Here is a 14,804-nt window from a genome sequence, read left to right as displayed (position 1 = left end):
ACGAATAAAAATGTGCAACGAATAAAGTGACCAAACATGGGTCCCAAAAATCTTGCGATTGAGTTTTTTTTGCCTATAGAAATGCATGGAATAACAAATTTGTACATGGCAAAACAAAAACATCTAAAAATCAATCAGGAGGACAAGGTTTCGAGGTTTCCTATATCTGAGAGACATAAAAAAAAAAGAGAAAATAGTAAACAAAGAAAACTCCTTGAATGAGTAGGTGTGTTCACACTTTTGACTGCTACTGTATGTCCATAATACAATGTTGCTCTATCTTCTTAACAGCACTATCATGATTCCATATGTGTTATTTCATAGTTTTGATGTCTTCACTATTATTATACAATGTAGAAAATAGTAAAAAAATTACAAAAAACCCTGGAATGAGTAGTTGTGTCCAAACTTTGACTGGTACTGTATATATAGTATGTCTACAGGGGTCCAAAATTCAAAATCAAATGGCTAAATTATAAACTTTATGACTGTCTTAAATCAATTCCATATGCTAGCCTATTAGATATTGCGATCTAAGGGATTACACATACAGGAGCAACCGCAAAGTGAAATGTTGTTTTTTAATTTAGTTGTTAATTGAGAATAAGCCAGAAGAGAGTGATTGACAATACATATTTTGTCTGCAAATAATTTAATAATTTAATTTAATGTAATTTAATAATCTAATCGTGAACATTTTTACAAGCATTGCAAAAGTCAGCATCCCAACAGTGACTGTGTAATAAATAGTACAACATTCTAACCTTAATTTATCAACATTGTATTGTGCTTTCTTTATAAGCAATCAAAAAATATTCTGCATCAGAGAAGTAGGAGTTCAAAGTTCAATATACAAAGTGGGACATAGGCTACCCTTCTGTCTACAATTGCACTCTGACAACTTAACCTCTACTTCTAAATGGGTAATTATTCAATGATAGACAGTGTAAGAAGTCTTTAACTGCCTTGCAAATCTAAAGATTCAACCGCCTTTCGAAAAACTGGTTTGAATTTAGAGACGAAATGTGAATATTATTAAGGACAGTATAGTATTTTGGGCCAGTATCCATTGTGTGCGTGCTCTCTCCTTTGTTTCACTCCAGACCACATACTTTAGTATTGCTAGTGAAAGTCCACCTTGCATCTCCTATCTTATCACAGTATCATAGGCATCCTGTTGCGCACACACACACACAAACACACACACAAACACAGATACACTTTCTACTCCATCTTTTTAGGACAGGAAGCACCTCCGGTTGAGTGGGGACTGCATGGTTGCTGACGTTGGGTTTCAGTTCGATCGTCATTCACTCGGTGATTCATTCACTGTCAAAGACGATCTAATCACCTATGATATGATGTCACTCCCAGAGTTACAGATAAGACAGCAGCATCCAGTGCAATCGCAGCGCTGTAGCATTCCTCATATCCTCTCTGCATCTCCTTCTCTCTTTCTGTCTTTCTTTTTCTCTGGGCGAATCCCACTTGCAGTGTTTTAGGGTGTGGTCTTGTGTTGTGGCGACCACGGTTCGTAGGGACACAGGCCTGTCAGTCTCTCTATGCTTGGTCAGCCTTCCATCCTGTAGAATCCCAAACATTCCAGTTTCTGTTGTCACATTCTCCTGTCGTCTAATCCGCTCCCATTAGCCCTTGACGGCGTCAGCGGCGAGGGAATCCAGGAGGGATCGGTAAATGTCTGAGCGCAGGAAGCGAGGGTACGAGTCTCTCTCCATCAGCCCATAGACAATCTTCTGGGCATCGTCAAAGCACTGGAGTGTAGGATTCTTCACGGCCCTCTTGATCTGCTCCCTCGTGTGGTAGTCAATGTTTATCTGGAACAAGAGCAAGATTCATTTAGATTTACGAAGTACAGATGGATTTCATATAGCATGTTTGGAAATAAACATTTGAGGGGGGTTTATTAACCAGATGATGTTGATGAAATACATTGAAACATCAATGAGGTTACAAAAAGTTCAAATGCAGGGTCGCTTTCTGTAGAAATGTCACTGCAGCTATTTGAATCTCTATTATGTAGCCATGTACTGTAATATATACTGTAGTATAACAGTCGTACCTCTTTAGGAGCCTCAGCCTTTATGAAATGCTCATAGATTTTTTTGGCCTTCGATGACATTCTGAATGAAGACTTGATTTTCTTGTACTCCTCACACGTCAGCCAGAACTCAATGTTCTCATCGCTGAATTCAGACTTCAGAAAGGTTCTGAAGGTCGCCAATCCATCTGTGGGGAAGAATAAAAACATACCAAGACATGAAACAATGATACAGCTCCAAGCCTGGAAACACGTGCTGTTTTTGTTCAACATCTCTATCTGGCTGTTTTCAGTTAGATATATGATCTAATTAATCTATTTATCTCAAACTATTTTGATCGTCTGATAAAGTGAAACTCACATTTAGACTCGAGGAGTCTCTCCAGTGACTGAGACCATTGTTGGGTATCTTCTAAACTTAGCCCGCTAGGAAGAAAATGTGTGGTGATTACTCAACTAGAATCAAATCTGGGTAAAAATAAACCTGGTATTTGATGTGAGGGCAAAAGGGCACATAGAACCAACATAATCAGGAAACAATTATAGCTGCACATTGGTGCGTGTGTGTGTGCCTGCTTTCTGAAGTGTAATTTGAATTCACACACACTACCACAGATGGACACAACAACATATATGGTATTTGATTTTGAACAATACAATACATGTAATATATGTTATATATATATATATACACATTTAAAATAATATAATAATAATAACCATTAGGATCAACACAGAGTAACAGAGTAAGAAAGGGTAAGAATCCTTACCTCTCAGAGGTAGGTGAATGTGAGAACATGCATTGCAGTCGGCACATAAAGTTCTTTCCCCTATGGAGAGAAAGAAAGAACGGTCATGATCGTCTCATAAAACAACTTATTCCATTGCTGTATAAGGACATCTTGGTAGAAGTATCTTGGTAGTATCTTGGTAGAAGGTATTCACAGGTTTAGTAAAACATATGCAGTGTTTATATACAATGTGTGGCCTAAAGTATGTAGTATGCCGCTAAAATATTTGTACAAGCATTTTAGTATTTAGAAAGTATATGACACATCCATAGTATTACGAGAGTACATTGAATATATAGCCTAATATTTATAAAATATACATAAGCGCCACAATACATTTTCCGAAATCACCAGCCGCTGAGAGTATAAAAAAGCTATAATCTACACTCACAAGTTCTTGTTCCTCCTCCTGTCGTCCTGCTCCATATTGAAGTGCTGTGTTTGTATCAGTGTCTCTGTGATGATTAGGCTGGGCATGTTTTAACCCCACACTCTCTGTCCCCTGCTGCTGCTCATGCTGGGGTGAATCACTCTCTGTATAGTGGGATCTCCCTCCACCTCAGGCCTTTATATGCAGGGCTGGAAGGTGAAACACAGACTCAGACCAGTGAACCGTAGCAAGAGAGGAAGCCCCTACGCTCTCTCTCTATCTCTCTCTCTGTGACATGCGCTCTCTGTCTTTTTGCGACACTCTCTTTCAACCTCTCTCTGTGTCATGCTCTCTCTCCCTCTCTCTCTCGTCTCTCTCTATGGATACCTCTCTCTCTCTCTCTCTCTCTCTCTCTCTCTCTCTCTCTCTCTCTCTCTCTCTCTCTCTCTCTCTCTCTCTCTCTCTCTCTCTCTCTCTCTCTCTCTCTCTTTCTCTCTCTCTTTCTCTCTCTCTCTTTGTCCGGTTTTCCAGGCAGCCTAACTGCTCCTCGTTCAAAGTGTGCTCTTTATGTCCACCATATTTTTTGGTCTGGGCTGCTAAGATGCAAATGACAGAGACAGTGACAGTGATAGGCAAATCATGACCTTCGCTTGGTGTGTGTTTCGGTACCCTGTTGAAATGTCATTGGGATGTTTAATTTCTTATACTGTGTCCAGCGGCGAGGTGTGTCTTTACTAAATGATATGATGATTCAATCCAATATAGACAGTCAGTTGTTTAGTTTGTAGATTGTGGGTTTATAGCCTTTGCATACATTAGCCAGAGTCATATAGACAACTCATGGCCAATGTGACTATAGGCAGCAATGTCCAATGACCTGCCCGTTGTCATTCCGCACAGTAACTGATGTGGTTCTCCTCAACTTACCCAAAGATGGCCACAAGCAGTCAAGCACAACCAAGTGACACCAAAACATGGCCACTTACAGTTAATCTGCCTTGTGCCTTCAATTCCACACCACCACACATCTACCTTTACATCATACAGTAAAAACTGACCAGAGGTTTAAACGAACACACCACAATCACCTGTGTGGTTGACACCATAAATATGCTTTAAAAAAAAACAATTGAATAACATTGTCCTCCAAGAGTTGCTGAATCTCCTTTCTACTTCTGCTTTACACCAATATGAACAGTATCCATTCTAGAAGTTCCTGAGTGACGGTATTGAGTAACTCAGACAGTATCAGAAATACACTGCACATTACTCACTTCCCCTCAGCTGTCATGGCAACCGTTTGGGACAAAGGAAAACAGCGTCAGACTGTGAAGGACAAAGTGGTGTGATGTTGTCGTGAGGCGGGAGGGGTGAGATCCCTGTCATTGAGCAAGAATATCCCTTCATGCCAACTCCCCCTCCCCTTTTTTTATTTATTAAACAAAATGTTGTGTAATTGAATATATTATACCATACTATTGACTTACCGAGCTAAATATTGCAATATAAGTTGCTATTGTCTGGTCTTCCCTCTACCCAATAGTCCTCTTTGAAAATATCAACTCTCACATAAAACATTCCCTTTGAAGACTGCTTTAAGTATTTAGTATTTTATTAGGATCCCCATTAGCTGTTGCTGAAGCAGCAGCTACTCTTCCTGTGGTCTATTTATAACCTTGTATGTAGTAATAACACTTATTCTCTTATGAGTTCTTCTCATAATTCTTGCGCAATGCTCAATTGAAGATCACGCTGTGCTAGCCTCCAGACATTTGTCCATAGTGCGCCATGCTGATGTTAAAAGTCATCACAGAACAGTTGGTCCTTGGTGATGAGATTACTTCCCTAACAAGGGGACACATTCAGGCCAATTTGCCATGCATCAGAGCATCCACTGACTCCAATCCACTGGTGGGAGTTCTGGGTCAAACTCACAGTTATTCCTTAGAGCCATCCAGATTACCTTTTTAAGAGACAACTTTGAGAAATAGAGCCATCTATAGAGTGGGGTCAACGGTGACAGGGCACATTTTTTCCAGCTTCAATACATAGTCGCTGGGCTGGCTCTGGGCAATTAGCTGAGACAGCTGACGTGTGATCACAACAGACTTACAGTCAGCAGGCTCTGGAAAATCATTTTCTCCGATTTGCCCTGCCCACCGACCACACACGATTACTCAGTGTCACAGGACAAATTAAAGATAACCCTTCACTCTGACAACGTCAACATCCTGACTTATGGAAGTATACTGTATATTTAAACTGACAGGGTCCATCCATGCTATATTAGTATTAAGAGTTAAATGAATAACAGTTATTCATGTTTCATATTGCTGACAGATCCATATCATGGGTGTCAAATAAGCATGAAATTAAAAAACAGATTTTTGTCTTTGCCATAACAAATAACACTTGAATGGAATACTTAAAAGCCTTTTAGTGCTTCATTTCTGTAACCATACGTAACTCATTTCTGTAACCATACGTAACTAATTTCTGTAACCATACGTAACTCATTTCTGTATCCATATGTAACTCATTTCTGTAACCATACGTAACTCATTTCTGTAACCATACATAACTCATTTCTGTAACCATACGTAACTCATTTCTGTAACCATACGTAACTCATTTCTGTAACCATACGTAACTCATTTCTGTAACCACACGTAACTCATTTCTGTAACCATACGTAACTCATTTCTGTAACCATACGTAACTCATTTCTGTATCCATACGTAACTCATTTCTGTAACCATACGTAACTCATTTCTGTAACCACACGTAACTCATTTCTGTAACCATACGTAACTCATTTCTGTAACCATACGTAACTCATTTCTGTATCCATACGTAACTCATTTCTGTAACCATACGTAACTCATTTCTGTAACCATACGTAACTCATTTCTGTAACCATACGTAACTCATTTCTGTAACCATACGTAACTCATTTCTGTAACCATACGTAACTCATTTCTGTATCCATACGTAACTCATTTCTGTAACCATACGTAACTCATTTCTGTAATCATTTGTAATGTAAGTCCTTCCATTTAGACATTCTGTACCTTCTGTTCTTACCTAAAACGATTCCCTATACACACATTTGTTTTTACGCCAACGCCACTTTTGATGCATCAGTCAGTCTAGATGTTTGAATAAATGTACTGTTGAGCACTCTGAATCATTGACACTACTCATCACCACACATCACTCATCTCTAACACTCAATGCTTCTCCATACTCTATACTCATTTCTTCTTCTTCTCCAACTCATAAGTCATTTCCTGTGGTCATTATGTGTCACTTCCTGTGGGGATCTTTCAGTTCTATCCTCAGGATCTAAAGTCTCATGTTTCCATGACTCGTTTGGAATCCTCCTCGTTTGGACTTGGTGAATCTTGATTCACAAACTCTTGACCCCTAACCTCTACCAGAAGGTCCTGGCTTTGCGTCCGAGCCCCAGGTAGGCATCTGACCTGAGGAACCTGGAATACGAGTCGCTCTCCATCAGTTTGTACACATGTCTCACTGCCTCGTCAAAGCAGCACAGAGCAGGGGCTTTCATGGACCTTTTGATCTTCTCGTGGATGTGGTGGTCAATGTTGATCTGTAAGGGGAAAACACAAACCATTACAATGAGTGCCAAGGGAAAGTTCTACGCACATTTGTGAAGCTAATGTTATGAAAAGCCTGAGCTGAGCGATATGGTCACCTTTCCACCCTAGGCTTGCCAATCCATTTATTCACTACATGAGCTCGTTGAAATCATATCTTGTCCCAACAGTTATCTGTATTTTTGAAGGAGGGATTTTATTACGTCAGAAAGTTTCAGTGCTTGTCAAATTGTTCTAGTGATAGGCTAAGTTATCTTTGAAATAGTCCATTTCCCACATCAGCAAAGTACATGGAATTACATAGTCACACCCTAGGAATTATAGCTATATCTGCTACTTTGGCTTATATTATGTTAGTATTTTGGACTGTATCCAGATACTGCCAAGGTGAATGCTGATGCATAGCCTGACTAACTTACCTCTCTCTGGGCCTGAGGATGGAGGAACTCCTGGTAGATCTCTGTTGCTTTCCAGAACAGGTCAGCCGGTGAGATGGTCTTTCTGTAGTCTCTGCATGCTAGCCAAAATTCAATATTCTCCTCACTGAATTCGGACCGCAGGAAGGCTCGGAAGGCTGCAAGGCACCCTGGGGGATTATCAATGCTAAAGTCAGAAGGTGGTTGAATCAGACTGTACTATTGATGATAATGAATGTACTCTGGGCCAACATAGTTAAAACAGTTGTCATTACTTTCGTCCTTCAACAAGGTCTCAAGAGTTGGCTGGATTCCTCTATTGTCCTCTGGACTTAAAAAGATTGAAAAAATGGGGGGGGGGATTATATGGGTCAATATTACTAAGTAAACTATTTGACATGTTATTGTTATGAAATAGTCACCACTGTTGTCGTACTTACTTGATTTTTGTAGAAAAGGACTCATCATTTATCTTTTGTGCCAGAATACACTGGATGTATTTTTTCTGTCTTTTTCTGCTTAGAAGGATATCGATCCCGTGGAAATAGTATGTATTATCATCCAATCTATTATGATAGCACAAATGTATCATGAACTGCCTATAAAGGTCCCTTTCCTAGATAGATAATTTAACTTACCTTCTTCTCTGTGTTCTTTTTTGCGGTATATCCTTCAATTCATAGATCCGAATCTTTGAAAATAATAGTTTGGGCATCTTCACATAATTGACAGCGATTCCTCCTAGGAATTAGATGTAGACTGTACGGTCTTAGTAAACATTCCAGGCCCATCCTGGGCAGGTATTTATCCTCTCAAGAGAGGTGTGTTATGGTGATGTTTACGGTGTGCTGGTGCAGGCCCCTAGATGCCTTGGCACAGCTTACCGAAACTCCCCTAGGACGCAAGGTCTTTGACTCATGGATATTACATTCCTGTAAAATTCCTATTACAAATTTTTCCCTTTTTTTTAACAAATATTTCCTAAGACACATCTTATAGATTAAACTCGATAATAATTCCGTCTGAAGACATTGCATGTTAAGGAGCAGTTGTTAAGAGAGAAGTGTCTGTCTGCCCACCTTAATATAATCTTCAGTGTTTACTCACAGCCACACTCTTTCACAAGTCTATTTCCTGAGAACATCTTTCATTTACTGTGAATAGTATAAAGGGAAATCACATTAGAGGGCAAATAATATGTAATGGGGAAAGGAGGCATGGCAATATATTTCCTCTCAAATATCTGAATGGGTAGGCGTTAGTTACACTGTTGTACTGTTAACATGTGCGCACACACACACACACACACACACACACACACACACACACACACACACACACACACACACACACACACACACACACACACACACACACACACACACACACACACACACACACACACACACACACACACACACACACACACACACACACACACACACACACACACACACACACACACACACACACACACACACACACACATTCAATCAAATGTAGTTCTGCATTTATAGCACTTTTTTTTACATCAGCTGATGTCACAAAGTGCTTATACAGCAACCCACACTAAAACCCCAAACAGCAAGCAATGCAGATGTAGAAGCACGGTGGCTAAGAAAAACTCCCTAGAAAGGCAGGAAAATAGGAAGAAACCTAGAGAGGAACCAGGCTCTCGGAGGGGTGGCCAGTCCTATTCACACACACACACACACACACACACACACACACACACACACACACACACACACACACACACACACACACACACACACACACACACACACACACACACACACACACACACACACACACACACACACACACACACACACACACACACACACACACACACACACACACACACCAAGACTTGTAATGTCATGCAGTTTGTTGTTGTGGTAATGGAAAGATAGAACCCCAGGAGGAAAGAGTTAATATACTCACATATATGTGACCCTTTGTGGCGATTTTTGTAACTTCTGCATCATTAATGTAATAATAGGGTTATTAATGGGGTGATAATTCCATTACACACTTTTTTATGGATTACTTGTTACTCGATTTAACTGTTAATCTAATTATGGAATAGTTTGTTGTACACACATTCTTCAATTAGATCTACACTACCATTCAAAAGTTTGTGGTCACTTAGAAATGTCATTGTTTTTGAAAGAAAAGTACATTTTTTGTCCATTAAAATAACATCAAATTGATCAGAAATACAGTGTAAACATTTTAATGTTGTAAATGACTATTGTAACTGGAAATGGCAGATTGGAATATCTACATAGATGTACAGAGGCCCATTATCAGCAACCATCACTCTGTTCCAATTGCATGTTGTGTTAGCTAATCCAAGTTTATCACTTTAAAAGGGTAATTGATCATTAGAAAACCGTTGTGCAATTATGTTAGCACAGCTGAAAACTGTTGTCCTGATTAAAGAAGCAATAAAACTGGCATCCTTTAGACTAGTTGAGTATCTGGAGTATCAGCATTTGTAGGTTAAATTACAGGCTCAAATTGGCCAGAAACAAATAACTTTCTTCTGAAACTCACGAGTCTTTTCTTGTTCTGAGAAATGAAGGCCATTCCTTGTGAGAAATTGCCAAGAAACTGAAGATCTCGTACAGTGCTGTGTACTACTCCCTTCACACAACAGCGCAAACTGGCTCTAACCAGAATAGACAGAGGAGTGGGAGGCTCCGGTGCACAACTGAGCAAGAGGACAAGTACATTAGAGTGTTTAGTTTGAGAAACAGACGGCTCACAAGTCCTCAACTGGCAGGTTTATTAAATAGTACCTGCACAACACCAGTCTCAACATCAACAGTGAAGAGGTGACTCCAGGACGCTGGCCTCATGCAGCGCGACACATCTCCTTCTCATAGAGTTGATCAGGATGTTGATCGTGGCGAAGTTGCTGGATATTGGCGGGAACCGGAACACACTGTCGTACACGTCCATCCAGAGCATCCCAAACATGCTCAATGGGTGACATGTCTGGTGAGTATGCAGGACATGGAAGAACTGGGACATTTTCAGTTTCCAGGAATTGTGTACAGATCCTTGTGACATGGGGCTGTGCGTTATTATGCTGAAACATGAGGTGATGGAGGCGGATGAATGGCACGACAATGGGCCTCAGGTTCTTGTCATGGTATCTCGGTGCATTCAAATGCCATGGGGCACTCTGTTCACAACATTTACATCAGCAAACTGCTTGTCCACACGACGCCATACAGGCTTTCTGCCATCTACCCGGTACAGTTGAAACCGAGATTCATCCGTGAAGAGCACACATGCCAGTGGCCATTGAAGGTGAGCATTTGCCCACTGAACTCAGTTACAATGCCAAACTGCAGTGAGGACTACGAGCACATAGATGAACCTCCCTGTGGTGGTTTCTGACAGTTTGTGCAGAAACTCTTTGGTTGTACAAACCCACATTTCATCAGCTATCTGGGTGGTTGTTTTCAGATGATCCTGCAGGTGAAGAAGCCGGATGTGGATGTCCTGGGCTGGCATGGTTACACGTGGTCTGCGGTTGTGAGGCCGGTTGGACGTACTGCCAATTTGTCCAAAACGCTTATGGTAGAGAAATGAACATTCAATTCTTTGGCAACAGCTCTGGTGGACATTCCTGCAGTCAGCATTGCATGCTCCCTTAAAACATAAGACATCTGTGGCATCGTGTTGTGTGACAAAACCGCACATTTTAGAGTGGCCTTTTATTGTCCCCCGCACAATTTAATTAGCTTCTTGATACGCCACACCTGTCAGGTGGATGGATTATCTTGGCAAAGAAGAAATTCTCACTAACAGGGATGTAAACAAATGTGTGCATTAAACTGGAGTGAAGTAAGCGTTCTGTGCATATATCTGGGATCTTTTATTTCAGCTCATAAAACATGGGACCAACACATTTACATGTTGCTTTCATATTTTTGTTGAATGTACAATATACAAAGAGTGTTTTTTTTTATTTGTATTTTTTTTCCAAATCAAATCAGTTTAGCAGCTATAATAGCAGGTGCTTAATTTTGAAGATTGGGTAGCAGGGTGGAAAAGATCACTGTGGGTGATCCAGATGCTCATCCAAGGTCTATTGATGTGATTTAACGAAACAGAAGTAATTGTGCTTTCCCCTGTTATTTTTGACATTATTCTACTCCCATTCACTCTCTTTGTCCAGGTGTATGTAATGGAACTGAAGTTGAGGATGGGAAGGAGGCCACCAACATATGGAGCATTGTGCTCAAGCTAAATGGATCAATCAATCAATAATCAACATATAATCAACTAATGAACAACCCCTTTATTCGCTGACTCAGGTGTTAGTGCTGTGCTGGAACAAATGCCTGCAGTCACACCGGAATTCTATAGGAGGAAAGAACACTGTATTGTAGTGTCTGTGAGGTCTGAAGGGTGAAGCTACAAGTTGTTATTATTTCATCACAGGATGTGTATCGACCAGTCAGTCATGATGGTGCGTCATAGGATGCAGACATTGGGATGTGTTGACATGTAGTCCAAAGCAAACAGGATTGAAAGTAAATGATTAATGCTGTAAATGGGTCCATCTGTATTTTTAACCTCACTTGGACTTCAGTCAAATGTTTTCATTATTTTACATTCAAAGTCAACATCTTCTTCATTGAATTATTTACTTCCCATATCAAGGTTAATTATCACAACTAATTGTCACTAAAATCACCATTATTTATATTTGTAGTCTATGACCTCAAGGTTAAACCCTGACGGGAATGATCTTACTTGTGAAAGCTGATGGGGATTCCTAAATGTATAGCGGAAGTATGCTGTGCCATTGTATCTACCAGGAAAGAAAGACCCTCAATGAGCAGCTAACCCTCTTCCTGTCTCTCTCTCTCTTTGAAGTGGAGCCTCAGCCTATGACTCCAATTAGAAGCTCTTTAAACAGCTGGCTAATTTAATTTAGTGGTAATTCAATGATAATGAGATGGTGTGGTACCAAGAAAGAGGTCCTAGATGTGGTTGATAAAATATTATTTTGGTTTACATAAAATGCACTCAAATCAACTTGCACCTATCCACCTCTGATATGACTGCAAACAACTTTTCTCACACTCATGAGTGAACTAACGCCTCAGGATGTCAATGTAACCATTTATTTCCTCCAATTACACTTTATTTTGGAAATCCCTATTGCAAAAGTGCTACTGATTTTAACTCATTTTAGCAACATAGCATAAATTGTGAAATTCAGTATTTCAATATTCCAAACAAACAGAAAGAAGACTGTCTTGCCTCAGGTCTGAGTTATTTTGATTCTTGAGAGGTTCTTACTGTTGTCAATCATATCTGACCAACTAGCAGGAGTTGTTGCAGTGCACTAGCACCTCGTATTTAGCAAACAAATTCTCTTTACAATAATAACTATTTACATAGTGTTAGAACAGGAGGGCAGACTACTATTGTGTTACAACATGGAGGTACAGTAGACAATATGAAGAGCCCTATTATCAGATAAGCATTGTAGCTATATTGGGAAAATGTGCAAATATGTCAAGGACAATCTCATCTAAGGGGTGCCAATTATATTGTCGAACTACGCAAATCAACATTGAAATGACTGTGTGCTGCTGATGCTTTACTGTGGTATAAAGCATGGGGACAAGCACACGCTTCCTATTCTGCTACCTCTCATGACGTACACACCTAGGATAGTTGAGGTAATTACAGTTTTGTCATGCAGGACAAGTGGCTTCCTGTCCTCCTTCTTTCCTTTACCTGCAATCGGAAACCTGGTGGAGTGAAAGCAATATGGTGGATGTCAGCTAATAATTTGCTTTCAGTTCATAGATGGCAGTACATATAGAGGAAAGGAGAAGAGGAAAGGAAGCAAGTTAAGACTATTGAGAAGCAGCCTCTGAGCGAAAGCTGAGAGGATGAGGGGAATGATCTCTCACATAATTTGCCTGAACTTGCCTTTCAGGAGAGAGTAATATCCTGTCTCACACAGCTGGAGACAACAGAAGCAGAAACCAGTTGGGCTTGGTTTCAGTACAACCCCTGTCTATTGAGTTGAACATGCATGGGTTTCTTAATGTTCAACTTCATTCAATTTGATTCCAAGTATGGGTTGGCGGTAAACATTTGATAATGACTGGCATCTAACCTAGAAATTGGAAAAGAGGGAGTGGTGCATGAGGAAATAAGAAGCTAAAAGTGTGTGCCTGTGCACGTGTGTGTGCGTATGAGTGTGTAGGGGGTGCTAGAGAGCTGGCGTCTATTGTCAGGGCTTCAGAGTGTTGGAATGAGGGGCACCATTCTCCACAGCTCTGAGGACAGTGTGGGTCTTTGTTGCAAGTAATTTAGTGAAACCCTCGCAGACTTCCTCTGAACTGAGGTGGAAGTGAAACGGCTTGGCATCCAAGGAAACATAGGGGCTTCAGGCAGAAGTCAGACTGACAGTTTCACATTGTGTGGTTTCTGAAATCCCCTCAGAGAAAAACCAGCTCAGGCATTACGGTCCAAATCCTCATGTGTGTCTGGTTGACGTGGTTGCAAGAGACTTTAATTACTTGTTCGCATAAGTGAAAGAAGTTTATGCAATGGCATTATTCAAAGATACAATTAGGTCCCTGTTCAATGTTTAGGACAAGAATCTACATTTAAGTTGTTCCATGATTTATTTGGTCATGAAGTTGAATTTGTCTTTGAAACTTGACTTTAGATGAATCATTGTACCGAAAAGTTTCAAACATAAGATAAATTGTTGCTGCTTGTAACAGGGCAGAAACGTGCACTTGCAATGTTGTCTTTGTTGCCATCTAGTGGACTTAATAAGAAACAGAGAGATGTACTGTACATTCAGTAGCAGCGTACTGCTGAGAACAGAGAACAATATGATTCACAAAAATAGACAAAAATCGAATCTAACTTTCCTCAGATACTCACTGACCAAACAAACCTGCAAACAGCTCATCCTAGTAAATCCAAACAGATCAGTTACAAAGCAGCGTATGCAGTGAGGGAATCAGAGGTGAGGTTGGTGTGTGTGTGAGCACAAGCATGTGTTCAGACTGGGGTGTTCAGAAAGAACTTGGGATAAGGCAGGGGTTGGAACCAAAATGACTTTTTTAATCACTTTGTTCTGAACAGAACAGTTTATGTAGTTATTTTCTGTTACTTTTTTTAGCCTGTGAAATCAACCATTTTTTACATTTAGCTTTATTAAATGACTTCAATCAATCAGTGCAGATAGAGCAGACAAGCTAGTTATTTACATGCGTGATGGATAGTCAAGTGTAGCCTATGGCGCAAGATGCGACTGAAATGTTGTGGGTGCGGGAGAGAGCCAGAGAGGGTTGGGGAGGAGGCTTGAAGTGCTGGTTATCACCATGCATTATATGAATTAGGTCCAAGGAGGAACGGCTTATATAGAGGAACATTGAATGTCCTTTGAGCTAGCTAGCTAACAAGCTTGTTTGTGCAGAACAGCACCGGATTTAAAAACACCGTCTTACCCTTTTGTAGTTAATAAATCCAACTTGAAACGTG

At 40.3% G+C, this 14,804-nt stretch overlaps 2 protein-coding genes across 8 annotated transcripts; both read right to left on the bottom strand.

Annotated features, from left to right (window-relative positions):
• Positions 1-582: 582 nt before the first annotated feature.
• Positions 583-3,601, bottom strand: LOC124037113 (regulator of G-protein signaling 1-like). 2 transcript variants are annotated; one of them, XM_046351763.1, is made up of 5 exons: positions 3,242-3,601; positions 2,830-2,889; positions 2,421-2,485; positions 2,081-2,247; positions 583-1,835 (listed from the first exon to the last, which is right to left on the bottom strand). In XM_046351763.1, the coding sequence occupies exons 1-5, from the start codon at positions 3,325-3,327 to the stop codon at positions 1,647-1,649; spliced, it is 567 nt and encodes a 188-aa protein (XP_046207719.1). In that variant the 5' UTR covers positions 3,328-3,601; the 3' UTR covers positions 583-1,646. The 2 variants fall into 2 exon arrangements, with proteins under 2 accessions (XP_046207719.1, XP_046207720.1); XM_046351764.1 differs by lacking the exon at positions 2,421-2,485 and having other exon boundaries at positions 3,242-3,321.
• Positions 3,602-3,696: 95 nt separating this feature from the next.
• On the bottom strand, positions 3,697-8,259 carry LOC124037111 (regulator of G-protein signaling 4-like). Of its 6 annotated transcripts, none has more exons than XM_046351757.1 (5): positions 7,895-8,259; positions 7,697-7,774; positions 7,532-7,587; positions 7,260-7,426; positions 3,697-6,833 (listed from the first exon to the last, which is right to left on the bottom strand). In XM_046351757.1, the coding sequence occupies exons 1-5, from the start codon at positions 7,969-7,971 to the stop codon at positions 6,654-6,656; spliced, it is 558 nt and encodes a 185-aa protein (XP_046207713.1). In that variant the 5' UTR covers positions 7,972-8,259; the 3' UTR covers positions 3,697-6,653. The 6 variants fall into 6 exon arrangements, with proteins under 6 accessions (XP_046207713.1, XP_046207714.1, XP_046207716.1 ...); XM_046351758.1 differs by having other exon boundaries at positions 7,697-7,771; XM_046351760.1 differs by having other exon boundaries at positions 7,532-7,582; positions 7,895-8,257.
• Between the last annotated feature and the right edge of the window lie 6,545 nt (positions 8,260-14,804).

The sequence above is a fragment of the Oncorhynchus gorbuscha genome, linkage group LG06, assembly GCF_021184085.1.
Source record: "Oncorhynchus gorbuscha isolate QuinsamMale2020 ecotype Even-year linkage group LG06, OgorEven_v1.0, whole genome shotgun sequence".
NCBI lineage: Eukaryota > Metazoa > Chordata > Actinopteri > Salmoniformes > Salmonidae > Oncorhynchus > Oncorhynchus gorbuscha.
Note: the sequence above shows the minus strand (reverse complement) of the source record. Positions and strands in the feature narration are given on the sequence as shown.

What these genes read in the sequence shown, in the direction of transcription:
- LOC124037113 (XM_046351763.1), bottom strand. Translation starts at nt 3,327, where the DNA reads ATGCCCAGCCTAATCATCACAGAGACACTGATACAAACACAGCACTTC. An exon ending in CATTCACCTACCTCTGAGAG is followed by an intron (nt 2,486 to 2,829) that starts GTAAGGATTCTT and finishes TTTTCTTCCTAG; the next exon opens with CGGGCTAAGTTTAGAAGATA. An exon ending in AGGCTGAGGCTCCTAAAGAG is followed by an intron (nt 1,836 to 2,080) that starts GTACGACTGTTA and finishes CTCTTGTTCCAG; the next exon opens with ATAAACATTGACTACCACAC.
- LOC124037111 (XM_046351757.1), bottom strand. Translation starts at nt 7,971, where the DNA reads ATGCCCAAACTATTATTTTCAAAGATTCGGATCTATGAATTGAAGGAT. An exon ending in AAAAGAACACAGAGAAGAAG is followed by an intron (nt 7,775 to 7,894) that starts GTAAGTTAAATT and finishes TATCCTTCTAAG; the next exon opens with CAGAAAAAGACAGAAAAAAT. An exon ending in ATCCTCAGGCCCAGAGAGAG is followed by an intron (nt 6,834 to 7,259) that starts GTAAGTTAGTCA and finishes TTCCCCTTACAG; the next exon opens with ATCAACATTGACCACCACAT.